The sequence below is a fragment of the Hemicordylus capensis genome, chromosome 1, assembly GCF_027244095.1.
Source record: "Hemicordylus capensis ecotype Gifberg chromosome 1, rHemCap1.1.pri, whole genome shotgun sequence".
NCBI classification, from domain to species: Eukaryota; Metazoa; Chordata; class Lepidosauria; order Squamata; family Cordylidae; genus Hemicordylus; species Hemicordylus capensis.
The window spans coordinates 355371190-355397547 of record NC_069657.1 but is presented as its reverse complement, the minus strand read 5'-3'; the positions used below and the strand labels follow the sequence as shown (position 1 = coordinate 355397547).

At 48.9% G+C, this 26358-nt stretch overlaps 1 protein-coding gene across 2 annotated transcripts in view; it reads left to right on the top strand.

Annotated features, from left to right (window-relative positions):
- The window catches only part of NMBR (neuromedin B receptor), a 38439-nt gene extending 12539 nt beyond the window's left edge, over positions 1-25900 (top strand). The window contains exons 2-4 of one of the 2 annotated variants that reach the window (XR_008315065.1): positions 16441-16789; positions 21134-21677; positions 24628-25900. Coding sequence is in view for 1 of the 2 variants with exons in the window: in XM_053289947.1 (XP_053145922.1) it covers positions 16441-16789; positions 21134-21538 (754 nt within the window). In the remaining variant the exon portion in view is untranslated. Of the gene's footprint in view, positions 1-16440; positions 16790-21133 lie in introns of both variants that reach the window. The other variant, XM_053289947.1, reaches the window with a different exon arrangement.
- Positions 25901-26358: the final 458 nt, after the last annotated feature.

Sequence of the window (26358 nt, the reverse complement as noted above, 5' to 3'; positions counted from 1 at the left end):
TGGTTCCTCTCCCCCCCCCCCCAGACTTTCTGCCCATTGTTCCCAGGTGTTGTTTTTTTTTTTTACCCCAGGCCCCCTGCCACAGACTAGCCCCCAACCACACACACCCTCTCTGCTCCCCCCACCCCACCTCTTTTCCTCCTTGCCCCCGACTCTCTCCACTCACCCCAGGCCCCCTGCCACACACTAGCCCCAACCACACACACCCTCTCTGCTCCCCCACCCCACCTCTTTTCCTCCTTGCCCCCGACTCTCTCCACTTACCCCAGGCCCCCTGCCACACACTAGCCCCCAACCACACACACCCTCTCTGCTCCCCCCACCCCACCTCTTTTCCTCCTTGCCCCCGACTCTCTCCACTCACCCCAGGCCCCCCTGCCACACACTAGCCCCAACTACACACACCCTCTCTGCTCCCCCACCCCACCTCTTTTCCTCCTTGCCCCCGACTCTCTCCACTTACCCCAGGCCCCCTGCCACACACTAGCCCCCAACCACACACACCCTCTCTGCTCCCCCCACCCCACCTCTTTTCCTCCTTGCCCCCGACTCTCTCCACTTACCCCAGGCCCCCTGCCACACACTAGCCCCAACCACACACACCCTCTCTGCTCCCCCCACCCCACCTCTTTTCCTCCTTGCCCCCGACTCTCTCCACTTACCCCAGGCCCCCTGCCACACACTAGCCCCAACCACACACACCCTCTCTGCTCCCCCCACCCCACCTCTTTTCCTCCTTGCCCCCGACTCTCTCCACTTACCCCAGGCCCCCTGCCACACACTAGCCCCAACCACACACACCCTCTCTGCTCCCCCCACCTCTTTGGACCGCTGCTACTGCTGTGTCCTCCCCCCACACCTGAATCCCCCCTCCCTGCTGCGCTGCGCTTCTCCTCTCTCCTCTTTCTCTCTATCATCTCTCTTTCTCCTCTCTCTCTCTTTCTTTTCTCTCTCTCTCCTCTCTTTCTCTTTGTCCCTGCCCCCCCTCTCTTTTCTCTCTCTCTTAGTCTTTTCTCTCTCTGCTCCCCTTCACTTTCCACCTCCTCTCCCACAGCTGCAGCCACACACAGTAGCCTACCCACCTGGCGGCTGCCATCGGTTTTTTTTTCTTTTTATAGTTTTTGGTTGATTTTGTCTCTGCTTGGGGGTGAGTTGAGCGACACAAACAGTGTTGTCTCCTCACTTCTGCCCCTCCATCGTTGTTGAACTACCCCGGTTGCCTGTGTGCCTCGTGCGGCCGCCCTGCTGTGTCTCAGCCCAGGGTGGCTGGCTGGCGGCGGCGAATCCGTGACCAGCAGTGAGCGGCAGGAGAAGGACCGGAAGAAGAGGGGTTAGTGCGTGTGCGATTGTGCACCTTTTGTTGCCCCTTTCTCTCCCTAGCTGGCGGTTTTAAATAGGGACACCCCTATTCTGAAATGCATTTGGGTGTGGGGAGGAGGGAGGGAACCTTGGAGAGGAGATGTACTGTTGTAAAACTTGTGTCTTCATGCCCATGCCCAGTAAAGAAATTGCTGCTGTGTGTTGCGTTGCATTGCATGCGTCTTGCAGGTGGTTTTTGAACAGGTGCCTTCCAGAGTGCTTCCTTGCCTCTGGGGCAGTCTGAGTGGGGTCCAGGGTTCTGATGCGATGCTGCCACTGCTGGGCCCATGCCATGCCAGAGTGCTTCCTTGCCTCTGGGGCAGTCTGAGTGGGGTCCAGGGTTCTGATGCGATGCTGCCACTGCTGGGCCCATGCCATGCCAGAGTGCTTCCTTGCCTCTGGGGCAGTCTGAGTGGGGTCCTGGCTGGTCTCTGATGCTGCCACTACATGCTGGGCCCATGCCATGCCAGAGTGCTTCCTTGCCTCTGGGGCAGTCTGAGTGGGGTCCTGGCTGGGCTCTGATGCTGCCACTACATGCTGGGCCCATGCCATGCCAGAGTGCTTCCTTGCCTCTGGGGCAGTCTGAGTGGGGTCCTGGCTGGGCTCTGATGCTGCCACTACATGCTGGGCCAATACACACGCATGATGATGATCATGATGTTCAATCCATGAGGCTGCCATCAAGTGTTTGCTGCTGCTTGCTTGCCATGGCATTGGGCAGGCAGAGTCACAGAGTGGGTGGGTTCAACCTCTGTGTTGGTGTGACTGGGTTCTGGTTTTGGTTGTGTGCAATTTAGAGTCACTAAATAGGCTGCATTGAGTTTGAACCACCCCCCAGAACCCACACTTTGTGTTCCAGTTCACTAAATAAGGGTTTCCTCCTTTGATCTGCAGGTTCCCAAGCGTTGACTGCATCCCTCCCCCACCCCCGGTAGGTGCTGTGCCCTCCCCCCATCCACTCCCCCCCCCAAAAAAGCTAAAAACTTGCCACCCACACCACAACTACTCCACCCAACTGCCCGTGCCACCCTCCCACACCGGGGTTCCACCCTTTAACCCCCTATTTTTCTAAAAAAAAACCCTCCCAGACCCATCTCCCCAATTGGCTTGGTGGTTGACTCCCAAATTCAAAAAGGACACCCTCCCCCTCACTTCGATTGGCTTCCCCCCCCATATCAAAAAGTCTTCCTTTCCCCCCCATTGGCTTCCTTTTTTCAAAACAAACTTCCCCCCCGCCGCCTCCAAATCAGCTGCCTTTTTTTTGGCCCCTAAGCCCCTCCAAATTATTTTTTTGACCCTGTCTGGCCTTCCTCCTAAAGTCTCCCTCCTTCTGACCTAGCAGCATGTCTGAGCGCCGTGTGGCGGGCAGGGCTCGCTCAAGGCTGGCAGGCAGAGGTGGGAGAGGCCAGGTGCGGGGTGCGCCTGCGGCACGGGGAGGGAGAGGACGCGGGGAGCCTGAGGACACCCCAGTTCTCCCCATTGGAGAATTCTTTGCTCCGGCCCCATCTTTGGTGCGCAGGATTCAGTTCCCCACGCCTGCTGCCGCCAATCGCGGCAGAGGCAGAGGCACTGTTAGGGCTGTGGCGGGTCCCTCCTCGCCGGCGGCACCAGGTGCTGCTGAGCTACCGCCAGTTGTTGAGGTGGAGGAGACTGTGGAGTTGGAAGAGCAGGTAGAGGGCGGTGAGGACCGTGCGGCTGGCAGCGATGCAGCCAGGTTCTCCCTCCCTCTGGGGCCCCTTCCCCCTATCCTTTCGCCGCTCAGTGGGGCCCCCCCTCGTGAAGCCCGACACTCTGGTGGGGAGCGGTCTGGCGAGGTGGTGGAGGAGAGGCCTGCCTCTCCGATGCCAGTTCAGCCGGGCCCTTCCTCCGCTGTGGAGGGCGGAAGGGGCGGGTTGGGTGGCAGCAGTGGGCAGGCAGCGGCGGCCGCCCCCCCCCTAGGACTGCAGCCACCCTGCGAGAAACGGCCTAGGACGGCGCCCAGGGCGCAGGAGGCCAAGGGCAGTGGTGCATGGGTGCATTTTGAGGTTCCTCAAGATGACCCATTCCACGCCCGCTGTGTCCACTGCAGGATGCTTGTCAGCCGTGGAAGGGACCCTGCGCACCTGGGTACGACGCCTATGTGGAGACACCTAGAGCGTCACCACCCAGGTCTCAGGGGACAGGCTGGCAGCGCTAGTGCGCCTTGTGCATCTGCCACTAGGGCGGGCAGCGGCAGTGTGCCAGCCAGCAGGCAGGCTACACTGCCCGTCCAGCGGTGGACGCAGTCCTCGGGCAGCCAGCGTATTGTTCGCGTGGACCATCATCACCTCACCCGCCTCATAGGGGAGATGATTTCCACCGATGACCAGCCGTTTCAGGTGGTCGAGAACAACGGCTTCTGCCGTATTCTCCAATACCTGGCTCCCGAATACGTCATCCCCTCAAGGACGACGTTCAGCCGGAACGTGGTCCCCTCCCTGTACCGCCGGTGCAGGGAGCTCGTGTCGGCCGAGCTGCGTGCAGCTCCGGCCGGGACAAGCGTGCATTTCACGACTGACCTCTGGACCAGTGTCAGTGGGATGCACGCTTCTTTCCTGGCCCTCACTGCCCACTGGTGGGGACCGGAGAGTGAGGGGACCTCCGCGGGCGATGCTTCCGGGTCCGGCGCGGCTCCCGATGCACTACGGCACAGGTGGGCCGTCCTGCACGTGGAGACGATGGACACGAGGCACACCGCGGAGGAGGTGGCGGCCGTACTCGACCGCCAGATAGAGGAGTGGATTGGCGGGTGTCCACACCTCTCCCGCGGCTTCATTGTCACCGACAATGGAGCCAACGTTACCGCCGCTGTCGAGACAGTCATGAACTGTGTGAACATACGGTGTATGGCACACACGCTCCATCTGACCGTCAGGGACGCCCTTGGCCTTAAGGAGCTGAGGGCGTCCCAGGAGAAGGGGGCCCGCCCCATCGCAGGTGCTGTTGCTGCCACGGCCACGCTTGTGGATAAGTCCCGCAAGCTGGCCGCCCACTTCCACCGCAGCGAGAAGTCCAGGAGACTGCTTCGCCAGAAGCAGGATGACCTTGGCCTTCCTCGCCATCTCATCCCTACGGATGTGGAGACGCGGTGGAACTCCACCTTCCTCCTGTTCCAGCGCCTGTTGGAGCAGGAGAGAGCCCTTGTCGCCCTGGCGAGGGACGAGTCCTTGGATGTCTGCGACTTCTCGAACGCAGAGTGGAAGCAGATGTCCGAGGCGGTGTCGGCACTCGAGCCCTTCCAGCTTGCCACGAAGGGCTTGTGTGGCGACACCACTCCCTTGAGCCAGGCGCTGCCCACAGCTGTTGGTCTCGAGAAGCTGATGGGTGGACTCCATATCTCTCTGACCACGCCAGAGGGTCGTGCTCTGGCTGGGAGGCTGAGGTCTGGGGTTGACAAGCGGCTCGTTGATGTGCTGGGAGACAGGGAGGAGTATGTCCTCGCTTGTCTCTGTCACCCAGCCCTCAAGGGCAATGCCGTGAGTGCCGACGACTTGCCCAGGTGGAAGGGCATCCTGGTCGAGAAGGTTAGGGAGGAGGAGGCCGCTAGGGCCCGCAGAGACCAGGGTGTTGGTAGTGGTGCGGGGGCAGCCCTCGCGGCCCAACCCGCACCCAGCAGCAGCATGGGCGGCCAGCCGGCGTCAGCTTCCCCTTCCCCTCCCTCTTCCCAGTCCAGCAGCGCGGCATCCCAGGCGGCGCCATCGCAGCAGCCATTTGCTACCGACTCGAGATCCGCCCAGTGGTTTCAGCGGTTCTGCTATGGCGCCATGCCTGGTATGCGGGAGGCTCGACCTGCCAGGCCCCCCTCCAGTGCTGAGCAATGCGTTGCGCAGTACTTGGAGGAGCCTGTGGAGGGAGACGGCGTGGACTGCGCACAGTTCTGGGCGAGCCGCCGCCAAGTCTGGCCGGACCTGGCGGTGGTGGCTGTGCGCCTCCTCTCCTGCCCCCCAACCAGTGTCCAGAGCGAGCGGGTGTTTTCACGTGCCGGGGACGTGGTGACACCCTCTCGCTCCCGCTTGGACCCTGGTCTGGTGGAGCAGCTGGTCTTCCTTAAGGTGAACCTCCCCTTGTTGGGCTACCCCAAGCTTGAGTTTGAGACGGGCGAGTGATTACCGTGGGTTGCCCCATGGTTGGTCACCTGCCTGGCTCGACCTCTGCTTATCCCTCCCCTCCCCCCTTCCACCTCTAGCTGAGCTGACGTGACAGATGCTGAGCCGTGCCAGCCAGTCGCAGCGTGTAGTGTGCCCACACAGAGATGCAGTTGTAGTAGTAGTTGTAGTGCTGCGACTGGCCAGATGTTTACAATGCCCACGCCCACCTAAAAAGAAACCCAATGCTGACCAGCACAGGCCCTTTATCTATCCACCTGTCAGCATTTGGGGACCTGGCGTGGGCACGGCACACCCCCCCAAAGTAGCACAGCCCACGGAGTACTAGACTTAGCGGCAGCGGCGGGTATACGTTCAAAAATGCAGTGTAGATATGTAAATACTGTATGTAAATAAACATGTAAATAATTTTTTCTTTAAAAACCCCATGTCAAAATCAAGCCTCAAAATTATGCAAAAGAAAGAAAAAAAGGTGACAAAGGGAGAACAAAATGATGAATGCCAAATGAATTGATTTTATTGAAAATGTCACCAGAAATCATGTGTGGGGGGCTTGGTTTACATGGAGAAAATGATTGGGTGATTTTTTGAAATGAAACGAATGAATTATTATCATCTTATGTTCATCTTGATTGTGGTCACTGTTGATGTTGGCTGATGGCAAAAAACCCAAAACCATCAGAATAGCAATGAACTGGCTGCCAACACAACATATTGATTGATAACTGTGCAGGGGGGGAATTGGGTCTGTGTGTGTGTGTGTGTGTGGTGCAGGCTCAGTCTGTCTCTTCCTGTTGTGTGTCTGTCTGTCTGTCTGTCTGTGTGAATGGATGCCTAGCACTGTCTCTGTGTGTGGATGCTTTCTGTGTGTAGTGTGGTGTGTGTCTGTCTACATGTTTTTTTCCTCCCCCCTCCAACTCCCTCCATCCTTCCCCTCTCATCCTCTCCCCTTCCTCTTCACCACCTTCCATCCTCCCTCCCTTCCAGCCCACCACCGCCTCAACTGCCCCCAACCCCGGTCTGGCAGATGATGAGAGTCTGGTCTCTCCCACCGAAGCACACACGTGAGCACGTGTGTGCACAAATATGTGGCTGACCAACTCTGAGCCGGACCCTCCCCCCTTCAATCCCCTCTACATCCCTCTCCCCCTCCCCTTTCCTCCCCCCTGCCTCCCAGCCTCCCTCCCTGCCTCCCTCCCCCCTCCTAGCTAGCAGCGCACACATACACACACAAAACACCTGTGGTGGCAAACACCACCAGCACACATGCACTCACACTGGTGCCACCACCTCTGCCTTGGGCCTCTGTGTCCTTGAGCAGATATGTGGTGGTGGACCAGAGAAGCATTTCTTTCCAGCAAGGCAAAAGGCATGCACTCACTGCACACACACACACACACACACACACACGAAGAGGTGAAGACGAGAAGAGGCAACTTCTAGAACCAGCAGCAGCAGGTGAGTGTCGTGTAATTGTGTTGCTTCCCAAGGCCACTGCCCATGCTCAATGCTCAGTCTGCTGAAACTAAAGAACTAGCTACAGTCACCCTTCCTCACATGCAGCTCAGCTCAGCTCAGCTCAGCTGCACAGCACACTGACTAACTAGACACTACAGCTGGTGGTAGAAAAAACAGAAGTCTAGATTCTAGAAGATGTCCTGGTGGATTTTAAACTTTCAAATCTGTGCTAGGATTGCCTCGCCCGCCTCCTCCTCCTCCTCCTCCTCCTCCTGCCTGTAATTGTGCCCTCTCCCCTTGCAGTTGCGCCGTCGTGATGGGTTGGTGATGTGCGTGCGCCGTCTACTTGTTAGCTCTCTCCTCCTCATGTTGGCTGGGCTTGCCAGGCACTGGCTGGCAGCAGCTGTTGGCTGTGTGCTAGGCTCAGGCTGTGGCGCGCGTGACTGGACTGGGAATGTTATTGTAGCGGCAACACTGGCTGTGGTGGTAGCAGTAGTAGCTGTTGTTGTTGCTGGGCTGGTGGCTGCTGGCCTGTGCTGACTCTGCGCACTTGGTCTGGTCTGGTCTGGTCATTGGGATGCAGATGTAGGGTGTGTGTGCATCATCCATGGGGAGCATCAGAGCAGAGCAGAGCAGGTTGGCTGGCTTCTGTCTGTCGGGCCTAGTCAGTGGCAGGCACTGAGTGAGGCGGTGGTTTCTTTGGGCATCACGTCACCCATCATGCGGAGCAGCAGGTCTGCTGCTCTGCTGCTCCGCCTCCTGCTTCTTCTCTGTGTGTGCTGCTCTTGTGCTTAGTGTGCTGCTCCGCTGCTGCTGCTGTGCTGGCAGGCAGCACAGCTGTGGCCTTTTTGTTAGATCAGAGAGTGGGTGTTGTCTCTCTGAGTGTCCTCCTCTTACTTGCTTGGATAGGAGTGGTGGTAGTAGGTAGGCATTAAGATGGACTGACTAGGTGTTACGTGTTAGGGCGCCCAGAGAGAGGCGCCAAAAAGATGGGGTGGCAATTGTTGGGTTGCTCCTAGTATTATTGGTGAATTTCTGAAGAAAAATTTTTTTTCCATTGGCTAGAATGGGGGTTCGGGGCTGCCCCAGACCCGCCTCTGTGGGGTGGCAGCACCCCCAAAGTGGGTCCGGGGCCATGGCAAAAATGCCCTCAGTCCCTCCCAGCAATCCCCGTAGAGATAGGAGTGATGGTTCTGTTGTTTTTCTGAGGTGTTCTGAGTGAGTGTGGATTCTGTGATAGCAAATGAGAGTGGATTCATGGTGTCTCATTGGAAATCTCATAAGCTATCATAGAATCTACACTCAGAATACCTCAGAAAAACAACAGAACCATCACTCCTATCTCTACGGGGATTGCTGGGAGGGACTGAGGGCATTTTTGCCATGGCCCCGGACCCACTTTGGGGGTGCTGCCACCCCACAGAGGTGGGTCTGGGGCAGACTCGAACCCCCATTCTAGCCAATGGAAAAAAAATTTTTCTTCAGAAATTCACCAATAATACTAGGAGCCACCAATTGCCTTGGGATTTTTGGGGTGGAGGACACCCATGGGTGGCTACCACCCACCCCAGCTTTTTTGCCCCTAAGGGCTCCACATTGTGAGTTATGGGCAAAAATTTATTTTTTGAAAAAAATTTGTAAAAAATCAGAGGAAGGTCCAATCGACTTGAAATTTGGGTGGCAGGTAGAACACAATGTCCCCTTCAAAACCAGCCACTTTTTGTGATCCGAACCGGTTCGGTTCGGATCCGAACCGGTTCGAAACCGAACTGGACCGGGGGGGTGGTCTGGCAAAACCAAAACCGAACCACCCCGGTCCGGTCCGGACCCGGTTCGGACCCGAACCGAACCGGGAGAACCGGTTTTATGCACATCCCTAGGCAACTGTGCCCCCATTGGCTGGGGGGAGGGAGGAATGATTACTTTTGGAGGGAATTTCAAAATGTATGCAAAGGGACTGGGAGGCAGAGAGAGAGCCCTTATGTCTCTTTTGAAGAAGAGGATACATCAGGACAGGAGAAAGGGTTTGATTTTGTGGGTTTCTTTTCTTAGCACTGAGAAAATATGCTGTGTTACTTATGCCATAATTATCTGGTTTTGCTAGATCTCAGACCGACAAAGGGAGGAACAAAAGAGAGGGAATTTCAAAATATATTCAAAGGGACTGGGAGGCAGAGAAAGAGAGAGCCCTTACATCAGGAGAGGAGGAAGGAATCAAGGAAGGTTTGATTTTGTGGTTTTCTTTTCTCTGCACTGAGTATAATATTCTTGCTGTGCTGTTGCTGCTATAACTATCTGTTTTTGCTGGATCTCAGATTGAAAAAGGCAGAACTTGTGTGCCTAGCTGTCTTTCTTGAGTTGTGGTTTGTTTTGTTTGTGAGATAGTGTTGTGGTGAGAAATAGACAGTGGCAGGTGTGTGTGTGTGTGTGTGTGTGTGTGTGTGTGTGTGTGTGTAACAGTAATATTTATTGGTGATTGCTGTGATGAGCTCAAGGTCTGGCCTTGAAACTAACTTGTGCTTCACCCACTACTCTGGTCTGCTCTGCAGTCTGCATAGCAAGGTGTACTCAGTCAAAATGTGGTTGAAGTTGCTCTAGTTGTGCTTATGGCTATGCTTGCTGCTAAGGGTGCTGCTGTGGCAGCTGCTGCAAAGTTAGGAGGTAAGGAGGCATAATTGTGTGTGAGAGAGTAAATTGTGCCAATGATGTTACTGCAGTGCAGGCACTGTGACTGGCAATGGATTCTGGGTCAGTGATTCTGTTTTGGCCATTTTTTGATTGTGTTTGAAATGTGTGTTCTGCATTGGGAGGGACAGATTTCCTCTTACTGTGTTTTTTGCAGTGTTTTTCAAGGCAGGGCTGCAAAATGCATTGCAAATTGCAATGCAAAACTAGTGTGTGCACTCTGTTGCAGCTTGTTCTGGCCATAGGGAACAATGGGGAACTCGAAACACCCCATGTTCCCCATGGGTATCTCCTAGGGACACCAAAGTAGATTGGGTGATAGGTCATGCTCATCCTATGTGGATTTTGGGGAAAAGGTTAACAATTTGTTAAAAATGTTCTGAGAATTTTGCATTTCATTTCAAGCTTAAAATGAAATGCAAAATCTGTTTTGTGCAAGTATACAGTAAGTATTTGGACCTTAAATGTCTGTCTCAAAATACATGAAATGGGCTTGGTTCTTCTCACACATGCTTGCTCTGCTATAATTGGAATCTTTGAAAACCCCTTTCTTACTACATTTAGCATCTAATCTAATCAACATACTTATTGTGGTTAATTACACATACAGTGGTTAATTAAAAATGAGAACAAAAATATGCATGGGCTTTTCTCCGGTACCTAGGAGCACACAGGTAGCCGCCCAATACTGAGTGAGATCATTGGTCCATCAACTTCAGTACTGTCTCCAAGACAAGCAGTGACCCTCCAGGACTTCAGGCAGATATTTCCCAGTCTGTGCTTTTACCTTGAATTTTTATTTATTTTATTTATTTAACAAATGTCTAGACTGCCCAAAACTTACGTCTCTGGGCGGTTCACAATAATAACACAATCAAAATAAAATTTAAACATTGAAAACAATTTAAAACTTAAAACAAGTTAAAAGTATTAAAACTGTAAATCTAATTAAAAGCCTGGGTGAACAAATGTGTCTTAATTGACTTTTTAAAAGTTGTCAGAGATGGGGAAGCTCTTATTTCAACAGGGAGTGCATTCCAAAGCCTTGGGGCCTCAATGGAGAAGGCAAGTCCCCGAGTAGCCGCCAGACGAGCGGGTGGCAACTGCAGACGCACCTCTCCTGATGATCTTAATGGGCAGTGGGAATCATAGTGAAGAAGATGTTCTCTTAAATACCCTGGGCCTAAGCTGTTTAGGGCTTTATAGGTTATAAGCAGCACCTTGTGTTTTGCCCAGAAACTTATCGGCAGCCAGTATAGCTTTTTCAATATAGGGGTAATATGATCTCTCCGAGATGACCCAGAGACCAACCTGTTTGCTGCATTCTGTTCCAACTGCAGTTTTCAGACAACAACAACAACAAAATATTTATATACCACTTTTCAACAAAAGTTTCCAAAGTGGTTTACAGAGATAAATAATAAATACATAAATGAGATGTCTCCCTGTCCCCAAAGGGCTCACAATCTAAAAAGAAACATAAGATAGACACCAGCAACAGTCACTGGAGGTACTGTGCTGGGGGTGGATAGGGCCAGTTGCTCTCCCCCTGCTCAATAAAGAGAATCACCACATTAAGAAGGTACCTCTTTGCCCAGTTAGCAGAGGTTACTTTGGACTATGTGCAAAGGCAGCCACACATAGAGTGCATTGCAGTCTTCAAGTCTGGAGGTTAGCAGCAGATGTACCACTGTTTTGAGGTCATTTATCTCAAGAAATGGACGCAGCTGGCATATCAGTCGAAGCTGATAGAATGCACCTCTGGCTACCGCCTCAACCTGGAGAGGACTGGGGAATCTCCTCTGGAAGGGAGTGTGTGCGTTTGAACATCAGCCAGATATTTGCCGAAGTCCGCGTGAGATTTTTGGAAGCACTTCACACACAATCTGGGGTTTCCTTTCTGAATTTAAGTTTATCCCAATTTCTGTCTAAGTTAAAAAAAACCTGTTTTTAGCGAGTTTTCTTGATAAACCAGGAGCGGCTTATCAAGCAATCACATTAACGAGATAAGGAACCAAGTCAAGTATTTCAGATGCAAATAGTGGAAAAACCAGAAAAGGAAGGGGGAGGTGGGGAAAGCGGCAGTGACTGGCTCTCTCTGTGTGTTGTGTACTTCAGTCAGGTTGTGGTGCAGGTGGGTGGAGGGGGTGGACTTTGCTGGCACTCGCAAAAGGAGCTGGCGGGAGGAATGTACCTCGCAATAAGTGTGCATGTGCTCAGGGAGGAAGTTGTGGCTTGTAGGCTGTGAGGGGTCGAGCTGCTTGCCTGCCTGCCTGCATCCCCCCTGGCAAAGGAGTGGCACCCACAGTGTGAGGCTCCCTTGGAGTGGGTAAGCGAAGGGAGGGGGGAAGCCCAGAGAGTGCAAACACACACAAAATAAAATGGGAGAACAGAGGAGAAGAGCAGCGTGATTCTTATTTGAAGTGGCTTTGCTCCTCGGATAAACCGAGGGCTGAAAGCCCCCATGTGAAAAAGCTTCTGGAGGTCTCAGGGATTGAACCTAGGATCTACTGCATCAGAGCCGATGCTCTACAGATGAGCTAACGTCCTATCCCCCTTACTGTTTCTCTTAGTGCATCCTGGCATGCATGGCATTTTCAGCCTGCTTACCCCACATTGGTTTAGATAGCTTATAGGGACCAGCTAAGGATTCACCTGGATTCTTCAGGCCACTTTGTTGGCTGCCCACAGCAAGAGCAGGGGTGTCCTGCAAGGAGGTGGGGATTTCCTGCGACACACCCAGGGGTGCCATCTCAGGAGGGGGGGCAAAGGGATTTCTGTGGGAAGGGACAAATCTATCAGTCAGGTTAGAAGGCTCATTCTCAGATATATGAAAGATACATAGAAAAAGAAAACCCCACAGTGTAAAGTTAAAAGCATTTGTTGCAGTGATTTATTGAAAAGCTTGTGTTCATTGCAGAATAATCAACGGCCCAACAATTCACACATGCCCAACTGTCATTCCCCTTTGTTTTGAACCCGAGGGATTTGTGCTTTTGGCATACAGATCTAATGTACACCAGCAATCCATTTGACACTAATTAAATTATAGATAGCAATAGTCAGTGGCCAGCATCAAGAGCAACATTCTGCAGATACACTAGGTTTCTCCCTGTGTATGCAAGGGTGGGAGTTTTTGAGGACCCTCTCTTCCCTCTGCAGCCATTTGTGTGCCCCGAAGCAATGTTCCTGAGAGCTGGGGGACTCAGTTCTGGGAGGCACAGCCTGCTGCAGAAGGAAGCTGAGATAGCTGGACATTGTCCCTCATGCAACAGAAAATCCTGGCACACCTGTGGAAGGTTAGTCTGGGTGTTGGCCGGTGACAGAACTAGCGAGTTGCCCAAAAGTATAAGTATGGTTGAAGAATAATCCCTTATGATCCAAATCATAAACACTTTGTTTGCGTATATGCATCAGCTCCCCTGACATTCTTAAATGGTGCTCCTGGATACTCTAAATTCCACCCATTTGCATGCTGTCACCATGATCAGAAGCCCTCCATTCATCATCAATCATCATCATCATCATCATCATCATCATCATCATCATCATCAAAATATGTGCTATTATATTCAACTGAGCATTGCTTCTCTAGCCCCTAATATATCCTCAATGAGATTTTCAGTGCCTAACCCATGGTAAAGTCTCTTCTGCTCATTAAAATGAAATCAATTAAGAATGTTATTAACCTGGGCCTTTGTCTCAGGAGCTGTTTTCATGTACAGCTGCACAGAAATTAACAGTCTTGGCTGTACGGCAGCTGAGCATCTGTCTCATGAGTGAAATTCTGGAGTTTGGATTCTTCAGCTGTCTAGACTTATTAGGGGCTTTAGATTTATGAAGGGGCTTTCCTAATCTAATCACCACGTATGTTGGTTAGTGCAGCAGTTAATAAAAGGAACAAATCTCCACCTCCAAATTCCTAGGTATCATTAATCATGACTGTTTGTAGAAAGCTTGAAGGCACTTACTGCTTGAAGACTGAAGATAAATAGTTTTCATTACAAATTGCCAGGCTGGTGTTGAAAGAATGTGTGTGTGTGTGTTTGTGTGTTACACACTATTGGGTTGGGGTCCTTGATCCCCAGGCTCACAGGATTCTGCACCTTTCCAGCTATTAGAATCCCCACCTTGAGGCTATGGGTTCTACTCTCAACTGGGGAGGTCTGTTCAGTCCTGGGACATTTACTAATAGGAGTGGTCTGCTCGGCCTCTGAAGAATACGGGGCACTCTTGCCAATACAGCCAGTTGGACTATAGTCCCTCTCTCTTGAGGCTTCTGGGCTCCCCCTGGTGCCGCGCTCACTGGCCCTCGAACCACCGAACCAGTGGTTTGAGCAAACTGGTTCATGAAACCACAGGTCAGTCCAAATTTGGACCGACTCATGAACCATGGTCCACACATAGCCCTACCATATGCATATGACACATGGCAGTAAAACCAGAGCATTCAAAACAGAGTCTAATGGTGCCATGTTTCTGCTATGATCTCATAAATATTTAGGAATGCCTCTGAATTTCAGTTGTAAGGGAGAATGGTGGGAGAGGATATATATTTTCCTTTGGTGTTTGTAGGCTTCCCAGCACTGGTGGTATCGGAGGGGGGGGGGAATGAGGGTTGGGCACAGAGCAGGCAAAGTGCATTTATGGGTGGGTGAGCCATGTTTTATTTCTGAAACAGAAATGGGGGGCAGATGGGGGCAAACTATTTGTCTGAGGGGGCACTTGTCCTCCTCTGAAGCCAAACTTGATTCCCTGGATCATTGTGGGGAACAGGATGCCAGGTTAGATAGGCTTTGGCCTCTTATGTCCCTGAGTCAAATTATAAGCCAACAGATTTTGTTTCAGAAAGGTGCCGCCCCCCAATTTGCTTCTAGAGTAGTGTCAGATAGAGTGCTGGTGTCTTTTCTTATTAGTCAAGAAAGACTTTGAGGTGTCAAGCCTACCCCAGACATGACTGCCTCAGTGTCATCAATGTACAAACATATGACACTGGCTTATTATGAGCCAGACCATCCATTTGTTTAGCTCATTGTTATCCACAGCATCTACAGTGACCACCAGCAGCTCCCTAGTCAGAGCTTCAAAGGGGTTATTTTTGACCCCCTACCTGGAGGTGCCAGGAATTGAACCTAGGGCACCTTACAGGCAAAGCACTTCCTGTAACAAAACATGGAAATTTAACTATAAGTTTCTTAAATATTTACACATCACTGAAAACTATTTTTACAATATCTGAGGCCTGCTCGCAGTTAGAAGGGGGTGCCATCTCCTGCAAGCCAGTCTGAAGCTGCCCCACAAGGCAGCCACACCAACTAACTGGGGACACCCAGGACATGCAGCTGGGGCACAGGGCTAGGCAGGTGGGGTCATCTATGGGGTTGCACATAGGCCCCACAACTCTGCTAGCCACCCGATTGGCCCTGCAGAGGGGGAGAAATAGAGAGAGAGTGAGAGAGAGAGTCCAGAGACCATAGGGCTAAAGCAGGAGAGATTATTTCTGTATTGCAGGCATGCAGGTCTCACTTTAAAGAGCCATCCAAGAGTTGGGAAGCAGTAGTGAGCCTCCTGGTCAACTCCTGAGTGGAGGGAGGGGAAAATACTGGGCGAATGATTAACTGGCACATAGACATTCAATAAGGAATGAGTTGATCACAAACTTCTGACTTGTGCTAGCTGTTTCCAGGGTGCATCTTGACTAACAACCCCTTTGACGCAAAGCTGTTCTGGTGTTGCTTTACACAATAGGGTGGGTTTTTTTTTTTTTGTAAAAGAGTATAGATTGCCTTTTGATTTCATTCCTAATTGGATCAGACCATACCGAGGTCCATCTCATCCATTTCGTTTACAAAGGCAGCCAGTTATATGCCTCTCAGCCCTCAACGCCCACCACATGTTTGTTATGGGCTTCCCCACTGTTTGCCTCTATCACTTGGTGGTCAGTCAGAGGTACACTGACTTTCTACATGGAAGATCCATTTAGTTAGTATGGTGGCAAACAACCACTCAAAATACAGCTTTAGATCTTTCCTTTATTCACCAGGAAACTGCAAGGAAACCAGGAAGCTCACCTTAGGCCTTACCAATCATGCCCTCACGTTCCAATACAGGTAGGATAGATAGGTGGAAGTGATATGTGATAATAACACAGAGGTTATATTCTGTCAAACGCACATGGAACATACAGTAACAAAAAGTCACAGTAACAAACACAGCAACAAAAAGTCAGAACAGTATGAATTAAATAAAGCACCTCCTCCTCCAAATTGAGCCTTTTTACTTTATGAAAGTAAAGGTGCACCAGAAAGGTCTTCAGAATCTTTATCTATATTCATTGAATGGGGTTTGTCAAAAATAAGATCCTTCCAGATCTTTCTAAATTGGTAATTCTTTGCTGCAGTTACTCTGTTTTTCTCTTTCTCTCTTGGAACATAAGAAGCTGCCTTATACTAGTCAGTTTGAGCTGCATCAGCATTAGTCTACACTGATTGGCAGTAGCTCCCCAGAGTTTCACAGAAGGGTCTTTCCTAGCCCTACCTGGATATGTCAAGCATTGAACCTGGGATCTTCTACATGCCAAATATGTAGAGATCCCCAAGTGGGGTGGGGGGCAGATGTGTCCCCCCACCCCATACACTTATTTTCTGTAGGTCCTTGAACGTATTGCAGTAACTTTTGTCTGCTAACTAGTATATTTCCTTTGCTCCTCCCAAAGGACCTCAGTGTGATCCTATTATGAAGCTAACGCCTTTCAATAAAAGCTTGCATTCTTTAAAAAAAAAAAATAACACTCATTTCCCCCATACACTTTTAGGTACAAGGCAATTGTAAATCCAATGGATATTCAAGCTCCCAACGCAGTCCTGTGGACATGTATTAAAGCTGTTGGCATTTGGGTAATTTCCATCTTGTTAGCAATTCCAGAAGCAGTATTCTCTGAAGTGGCATACATCAATGATGCAGATAACGTCAGTTTCACGGAATGTATACGATATCCACCGAAGGATGATTTGCACCCAAGGATCCATTCAGTGATGATTCTCCTTGTATACCTCCTTATTCCACTCACCATCATTAGTATTTACTACTATCATATCGCACGGACTTTAATTAAGAGTGCACATAATCTACCTGGAGAGCACAGTGAACATTCTAAAAGACAGGTAAGTTGTCTGTCTATCTAAATGATTTTCTGTAAGAGAATTTCTTAGGTAGACCACTAGCTAATAGTCCAGGAAGTCAGAGGATATTTCTGAACTGACCCTAGCCTGGAGACTCTGAATGGGGGAAGACACCAACAGTCTTGAAATATGGCACATATCCATTTCCACCTGAAAGGAGGTGCTCATGTGGAAATTTAAGGTTTGAACAGCTGGGGGCATGTCAGTGAAAAGAGAAACAGACAGGCAGCCTCTGAGTGAGACAGAAACAGACTGAGTTTTGAAGAGGCTGGAATGGAGAAGCTCAGGGCTTCAGGGTCACTCTCTGGGATCTAACAGAACCAGTTGCTGACTTGTAGGAGAGCTCTGGTATTTCAAATCCATCTAATGTTCAACTTGTATATTTCAAATTGTATATTTGTAAATAAACAAAATATTACAAAGACACCAAAAGCCTCCAGCGATCTTTCCTCCAGAGGAAACCAGAATTTGAGAAGTGCTGCACCTTTTACACTTCTTGGTACTCAGAGAAGTAGAGAGTAGACATGTGACAATACAGGCAAACCTTGTTAATCGCGGACCCTGCATCTGCAGTTTCATGAGGTGATTGCCACCTGACCCCGGTATATGCGTGAAAAATGGGCAGCTAAAGGGTTAACACTTGTGTATCCTTGGCTTGGCGGAAATGACCTCCAAGGTCATTTTTGCTCACCATTTAAATAATGGTGGGCAAAATTTAAATAATGGAAGCCATTTTCTGGCTTTTTTTGGTAAAAACAAACAAACTGATTCTTCACTGAAAAACATGAAAGCTTCAGCATTTGCAGGGCATTGCTGGACAGCCGGGGGGACATAGAGCATGGTCAGGAGGGTAGGGAAGCTGCTGGCGGTCCTGGATTAGCATGCCAGTGGCAGCCCCCCCCCCCAGCCCTACTTCCTGCATCTAATGTCAGACGCAGGGGGTGTGCATGCTCATAAATGGAGCTGCGTGCCCAGGAGCATAGCAAGGTTGTAGTGAGCCCAGAGACAAGATTTTAAAATGCCCCCCCCCGAAGCTCAGCTCATGAAGTAAAGAAATCTTAAATGAGGTAAATTGTGGACGATGCAAGTCATTTAATGGTACTAGAGAAAGACATGCTGTTCTGGTAGCTCCAGGTCTTAACACTCACATCAGTTTCAGAGGATGAATACAACTGAAGGAAGCAGGGGCGTAACTATAATAGGGCAAGGGGAGACGGTTGTCTGGGGGCCCACTGCCCAGGGGGCCCCCCTGAGGCAAGTCACATGACTGACTCCCCCAGCTGCGCACACACCCGAGCTTCCTTCAGTTGTATTCATCCCCCCAAACTTATGTGAGTGTTAAGACCTGGAGCTACCAGAACAGCATGTCTCTCTCTCGTAACATTAAATGACTTGCATCGTCCACAGTTTACAAAACCTGATGTTTTATTGTGGCACATAGGTGTTGATTGATAGATAGATTAGATATGGTTACCACTATTCAGCGTCATTTAAGATTTCTTTACTTCATGAGCTGAGCTTCAGTGGCAGGGGGCCCCATTTTAAAAACTTGTCTCTGGGCCCACTCCAACCTTGCTACGCCCCTGGAAGGAAGCCCGGGCAGGTGCATGGCTGGTGGAGTCAGTCACGTGACTTGCCTCTGGGACAGCCCCCCAAGGCAGTGGGCCCCCAGAAAACTGTCTCCCCTTGCCCTATTATAGTTATGCCCCTGTGCACGCCCCATTTCCAAGCATATTCCCCAGTGCCACGTTTGCAGTGAGGTCAGGCTCTCCCTGCTTGATAAGCCAGGCTTTCCCTGCTTTAAAAGGCAGAGAGCTGCATTCCCAGCCTTTTAAAGCAGAGAGAGCCTCTCTTGGCCTTGCTGCAAATGTGGCGCTGGGCGGAATATGCTTGAAAATGTGGCACATGGCTCTGTTTATGAGTATGCCACGCCTCCTTGTGTCTGGCATCAGATGCAGGGGGTGTTGCTGGGGTGTGGGCCACACTCCCTGAATGCAGCAGCCTGGATTCTTTGAACCATGCAATGGTGGCTCCGCCCCTGAGCATGGTAGGGCACTTCCCCCCAATTTCTGCACTTTTTTGCTCTTTTCGCTGGCTAGGGAATAAACCACCCAATTTCCATTGCCCTAATGCCCCATTATCTGCAGTTTAACTATCTGCATCCCTCCTCATGCGTAACAGAACCCCCACAGATAATGGAGTTCCCCTGTATCAATATGCTGCGGCTACTTCAGTGACTAAGCTATTCCCACTTATGTCTTTGTTCAAACAGGATCAAACAGATTATTCTTTGGTGAAAAACCCTCTTTCAACCTGGTTTGAGAAATAGCCTCCACCATGTTGAATATTTGGTATATGCCAAGGCATTAAGGATAACAGCAATTTCCCAAGGTATAATTTTGGCCAGATTTTGCATTTCCATTTAATCACTCTGCAGATTTCTGTGGGGGCTTACCAGAATTCACAGCAGGCTCTGCCTGGTTTTGTATAGTCCCCTGGCATCTAGAAGCTTCAGTAGGCTCTTCTAGAAGTCTTTAAGTGCCATTGGACTTAAATGGTGTAAGGAGGCCAGCAGCCCCCCAGTCACGCCCCCTGTGTCTGACATCAGACACATGGGGCATGGTTTTGATTGTAAGCAGGGCCGCGTGCCCCATTTGTGAGCAAATTCCAGCCACTGCCACATTTGTCACACGGCCCGGGAAGCACCTCTCCCTGCTTTAAAAGGCAGAGCGATGTGTTCCCGACCAGATTGGGAAGCTGGCGCTGGCTAAGTGTTAAAAATGGAGCATGTGACTCAGTTTGCGAGCAAAACCACACCCGCTGCTTCTGATGTCAGGAACAGAGGGCATGGCTGGGGCACATCATGGTCCCTGAGTGCGGCAGACTGGGTTCTTTGAACCTGTTCATGCAATGGTGGTTCTGCCCCTGGACACAACAAATACCACTGGTATACGTTAACACCAACAGTCCTCTGCAAAGCCCTAGCAGAGCCATTAAGCCCCTCCCCCTGCCCTGATATTGGTGGTTTTGAGCTGACTACTAATTGGATTCCAACTTTATCTTAGGATGTATTTTCCTTGTACCTGGCTAATAGTAAGAGATTCATTAACTGCTGCTTCTTTAATATAACTTTAGGTCACATATTTAATATGAGTTGCATGGATATTTGTTTAGTAATTGCCATGAGAATGTTATGAGAAGTTATGAAAATGTAGCATTTGTGACGAATGGAGTGGGTGGGTGCCGAGGGCTTTACTGGAATATATCATTTACTGCAGATCATTTAGGCGCAGCCATTATGGGCTGCAGTTATGAGCACACTGATTTATAAGTGTCTAAGAGACATTTACTCTGAATAACTTCAGAATAAGTTATTTGCAAAATCATAATGTGTGTAATTAAATTTTTTGGCATGAAATTATTGTATGACACCACAAACATAATGGTGCCAGGCTATAGTTAGTAGAGCGTGCTGCACTATTCTTCAATACTGTATCTTCCTTGTAAAATTGTCGCCCTTGAATCTGAGAAACCCGACGAACCCTGTGAGGCTTTGGAGTCCCTTAGCTCAATCCTGCCAGTGACAAACAATACAGGAGCCCCTCTCCTCTGTTATGAGGTTTCTTCAGACAGTACTCCTTGGATAGGTTGCTGGATGATATGGTTCTTCTTGGATCTTGCCTCCGTGTGCAGATGCCCCAAGAGATCATTGGCAGGAGGTGACCGGTGACACAGCCAAACATCTGTTGGAGAACTGGAGGGGGAAATGGATTAAACTGTCCCCACTACCAGTGTTTGGTGCAGTCAAAGATTACAGTATTGACCACTGTTGGGTATCCTCATAAGTCCTCTGCACACGTTATGTTCACTGCATACAATCTGTGTCCAGTGCATGTACATACAGGTATTCACAGGCTATATGTGTATGTATCTGCCTATCTATGTCCTGCATCTTAGGGGGCCTGTGCCTAGACTCACTTTCAAAATGAATGACTGACACATCTACAGTCATCCGCACAAAAACATGTACATGTGTACAGACATCTGCATGCACGTACAATGTAATGTCTGAATAGGGCTATAAAAACCCTGGTATGCAGGCTTTTTGTAGCCTACTGCTATGTGCATAGAAACCTGAGAACACCAACAATTAATTAGTAACCGAGGTATCATTAGAAATATAATGGGGCTTCTGATACTATTTATTGTACTGATTGTATCTGAATGCATTGAGAAAGCCAGTGCTTATGTTTTGATCAAGTCTGCACCACGGAGCAGCTCGTTTTACCGTGATTTACTCTGCTTCTGCTGATGTTATCATTCCAGATGGAAACTCGAAAGCGTCTGGCCAAAATTGTCCTCGTCTTCATTGGGCTTTTCGCGGTGTGCTGGTTGCCTACCCACGTGCTCTACATGTACCGCTCCTTCAACTACAGTAAGACGGACCTGTCCCTTGGCCATATGGTTATTACTTTGGTGGCCCGAGTGCTCAGCTTCTGCAATTCTTGTGTCAACCCATTTGCACTCTATTTCCTCAGTGAGAGCTTCAGGCGGCATTTCAACAGCCAGATTTGCTGTGGCTTGATGCCTCCTCGACAGAGATCGGCCAGTTACCTGAACAGTTCGTCAGCCATTCGAATGACTTCTCTGGTGGAGAACAATGCCAGGAACACCGTCACCATGACAACACTGCTGAATGGGCAGAATCCCAAACAAGAAATAGCATTGTGATTTAATCAGTTCAGCATCTGAGCTTGGAATAAGTTGACAGTCTCAAATCTCTTTGCCTATCAAACCAGATAATTGGGTATACCCTTACTTGCCTATGATGAGCATATGTGATCTTTTAATTTATCTTCATATTGATTTGGTAAGAGCTAGGAATACTTTTTAAAAAATCTCTGTACAGTTTATTGCTTAGAGGAACTGCTTCTAAAGTTACCTGATTGGAAATGATGAACATAAATGACTGTGAATAGTAGTATACGGGAGATGATTGGTTGCTTTTTAAGAGGGGTGGGGGGAGTACAGATTTATGTACGTGATAACTTGCAGGTGGCTACTGCAAGTTGTATGGAAGTTCTATTACTGGGTAATGCTTTCCCCCCAGTCCAGCAAAGGAGATCTGTACACAGAAATAAATGTGTGCATCTATGTCTCCAAACCACACAGAACCATATTTGTGTAGGGTTGTGTTTAGTATCAACACATTAGGAACATGCACAATGATTTTTTTGTCCTAGATTCTGAGGACACAACAGTCCAATTCACTCTTTATGTTCCATGCACATATAATCTGTGTACAGTGTGTGCACATACAGATTTACATGTATGTACAGTGATTCATACTTTATGTTCAATGCAATATATTTACCCATTATGTTCAACCCATGTACACCCTATCTGTACTCTATATTTGGGTTCTGTACCAAGGTTCATTTTTAAAATATGCATGTACAGTCATTCACAGAAACATGTATATATGTACAGACACCTGTATGTGTGTACAGCACCATGTCTAAATAGGGCTAATGTCTTTAGGACATGGTGTTAATTTGGTGAATATGTCATAAAGGCTAAATCTCATGACTCCCTGTGCATACTAAGATACTGGGTGTGTCCAGTAGGCATTGCAACAGTGAAGAAGTTGTTTGGTTGTTTTGCCACAAGCCTAGAGTCACCATGTCAGTCACCATGAGTCAGGTGTGCATAAAAAAATCATTTCACATTCCTTTCCAAACGGGTCCGGCTGCCCTCCAGCTGCAAGGTGGGTCTTTGGGGTTTATATAACTACACATGACATTAATCATGTGTAGCTAGCGTACACTGCCCCATGTCTTCTTTGACTTCTTTAAAACCACAACAGTTGTCCAGGCTTCAATCGCTAATGGGATAAACTAGGGCAGAGATAGGCATCTGGAATTTGCCAGAAGCGCCACTGGTGGCACTGTGATCAGGCTACTGTCTGCCCTAATGGCAGAAAAGAAGGTCAGGTCAGGTCTTTCTTTCAGACCCAGTGGCAAAGTGCAGAGTCTCATTAGAGAGACTTGGGCTTCATACAGTATTATCATTGCATCAGGGTTCATCCTCTCCACCAGCCCTTGCCCTAAGCAGGGTTTTGCTTGTGCTAGACAAGCTGAGTCAATGAAGGTAGGAAAGAGAGACAGACTTTGTATCCAGTGGCTGTTAAGAAGCATTTTCTATGGACTCTCCCCATTGGGTTTGACTCCCAGCTAGGCTTATATCACATTGCCTGGGTTTCCACAAATCTTCCTCTCCATACCTAGAAAGCAAGTGTGAATGTATGCCATGCATGGATCTTAATTCATTTATCTCTGCTGGCTTTCTACCTCCAAATTACCCAGCCCAGTTGTTTTTGCTCCTTTGGGGAAAAAGACATAGATACCCACATCTTTTCCCTTATTGAGCTAAAAGCATTTGCAGGGATGATTTAGGGTGGGAAAATGGTAGAGATTAAAGAGTTAAGATGCTCCTCCTCATAGCATCTCTCTTCCATTAGAGATGGCAGGTTGGGCAGCTAAGATTATGTGCAGTTTCAGTACGTTACATATTTTTTCTTGCCTAGTAATAGCATCCCTAAGGTGAAGGCATGGCCTACTTGAATATGGATTCAATTCTGCTTATAGATAATTATTAGTGTTTATTTTCAGGCCTCCCTCTCATTCTTTTTGTATTCATTATTTATTTATTTATTTGATTTTTATACCGCCCTTCCGAGCTGGCTCAGGGCGGTATGGCATGAACGAAGTTTAGCATGGATTAAAATGGGGGCAGATATGTGATATGGGAACCAGAACATTGTCTAATGGGCACATGATAAAGCCATCTTGCTGAAGCTAAGCAGGTCTTGGTGTGGTCAGTGCCTGGATGAGAGACCACTGGATGGGAGACCAGACAGTGCCTGGATGTATGCCACCTTTGAGGATGGGACCCTAGCACAGTGGTAGAACATGTGCTTTGCATTCAGAAGGTCAAAGGTTCCATCCCTGGCATCTGGGAAAGACTTCTGCCTGAAAAGAAGCAGCAGCTGCCAGACCATGTAGACAATACTAAGAGAGATGGACCAATGTTCTGACTTGGTATAAATCAGCTTTCTATGTACCTATGGGGGAAACCAAGCTTTTTATTTTATTTTATTTTTTTAAAGGTAAGCCTTGGTTCTTACCATTTTAAAAGTAGGTTTTGCACCGGGCAGCGATTCAGCTCTCAGCTGATAGCTCCAACAGGTTCTTGGCAGAGGACCACCCCTTGCCCCCAAACCCCTTGTGGTTTTAGCTGTGTACAATAGGTACCATTTATACTTCCTTGATGGCATCTTGAACCCACTGCTTGTTTCCATGTTCAGTTTGAGCAAATGCTTCAGTTGTCACTGCTCTGTAGTTCTGTGGAAAGTTCTTAAATGTTGTTTTGGTATAAAATAATGTGTTGTACTTCCCAAGTAGTTTTAATGGTTCTTTTACTGTGGTTCAGTAAACATTATCAGCGTGCAGATTCATATGTGAGGTGACTCTGTGTAACTACCATGAAATAGATCTTAACAGAATATAGCATGGGTGGACTGTTCTTTTCCATTTTAATCAGCTTTGTTACTCAATTATCTTGATAAGCTCCAGTTGTGTACTTGAGGCTGCAATGTTTTGTACACTTATGTGGATGTGAACCCCACTGAACACAGTGGGACTTCTTTCTGAATAAACATGGATAGAACTGGGCTGCATGTCCCACTGAAGTCAAGAGGATAAATTAGTTGTAAATAACAAGACCAGTGGATTTAATACAACTTCTTATTACCTTTGAAGTCCTAGATGGCTTGGAGTAGAGATATCTTAAGGACTGCCTTCTTGCAAGTGATTCGTCCAACAAGATCTGCCAGGACATCTGCATTCCAACATCTTTGGAGGTCCAACTGTCATGGCAGGGCATTCTTCATGGTTGTCCCCAGGAGGTTTTCTCTCCTTTGGGAGATATGTTCCCTTATCTCCCTCCTGGCTTTCCATAGGCAATTGAAGATAGTTTTATTCCAGTGTGCCTGTGGAATGAGAAAAATCTGTGAAATGATCTGGGCCTTTCCCATATGCCAGTTTTACCTTGCTTTACCATGCTAAATGTCGGAGTGCATTCATATGTGTGGAGGATTTACATCGATGTCAGCACGGAGTCAGCAAGGGTGCCATTCTAACATTGTTTCTTTGTTTTTTGTTTTGCTTTGCACGCTGTGTCTCTGTGCTAAAATGTAGCTCCAGTATATCCTGTTTTTTAATTGCTGCCACCTCCTCCTGCCTCCTCCACTGCCTTCTGCTTCCCCCTTCCTATGCCACCTCCTGCTCATCCTGCCTCTAGTGCCCGGCACCTACCAAGCCTCTCATGGGCTTGCCAAAGCGATTGTGTAGTTCCGGAGGAAGCCTGTGCAGGATCTCATGGTGCCGGTGAACTGAGGTGCTGGACCTTCTCTCACAGAAGAGAGAGGAGACGAGAGGAGAGAGGGAAGCTGCATACTGCCCCGCTGCCTTTGTTGCCCTAACAGGCTGTACGGATCCCTCCTTCTCTCACGAAAGAGAAGCTGCACTGTCCCCACTGCCTGTTTTGCCAGCCAGTCAGCAAGATGAGAGACTGCATGGGGTTTCTCCTGAGCTTCTCCACCGCTTGTGGGAAGCTGGGTGGGTGCTGGGGCAACAGAGGCAGGATGAGGTGGAGGAGATGGGGGGAGCAGAAGGCAGTGGGGGTGGCAGGGGCAGCAATGTGAACAGCCCAGATTTCCTCTGATTTATGCTCGTGTGCAATTGAATGTGCATGAAGGCGCTACATATGCTCTTATCCTAACTGGCATTAAGTTCAGCTCTTTTCTTCTGAAGTAAAGCTTGCCATCTGGGAAAGCTCCTCCTGTTATGATTTTCTGTGCTTGTTTCTGTTACGATTTTATGTGCTTGTTTTTGGTATTTTAATGGTATTTAGCTTTGTCTCAGTGTTCTAAAATTGTATTGTTTTTGATTTAAATTTGCTGTAAACTGCCTTGAGTCTATATTAGCAAAAGGTGGCATGGAAGTATACAAATAAAAACTAACTTTATCTGTATAGGTTGTTTATCCAAGTGGCTTTAAAAACATTGCCTTTGTATTTTATTTATCTAGATCTATAATTCTCTAAGGAGTACCCATGGCTAATCCTGTGCGTGGCAGGTCTCGTGAGAGTTCATGAGTAGAAGCACCTGATTGGGCAGTGGGGATTCCATATGCTAATAAGGAGAAGGAGCCTGTGAGAGCAGAAGCACCATGGTGATTGGGCAGTGGGGATTCCATATGCAGATAGGGAGGAGGAACCTGTGATGGTTAAGGTCAGTTGGAATGCAGCTGTTACTGGTCAGAAGATGTTCTAGATTGTAAAAGAGAGGAATCTATCTATATATAAAAGGATAGTGGGCAGGGGTCTGCGAAGAGAGGGGTCGTGAGGGAGGAAAGAACTCCTTTAGGTTGCTGTTGTGTGAATTAGATGAGGAAACAAGATGAACAAGATCTGTTCACTCAGGAAGGGGG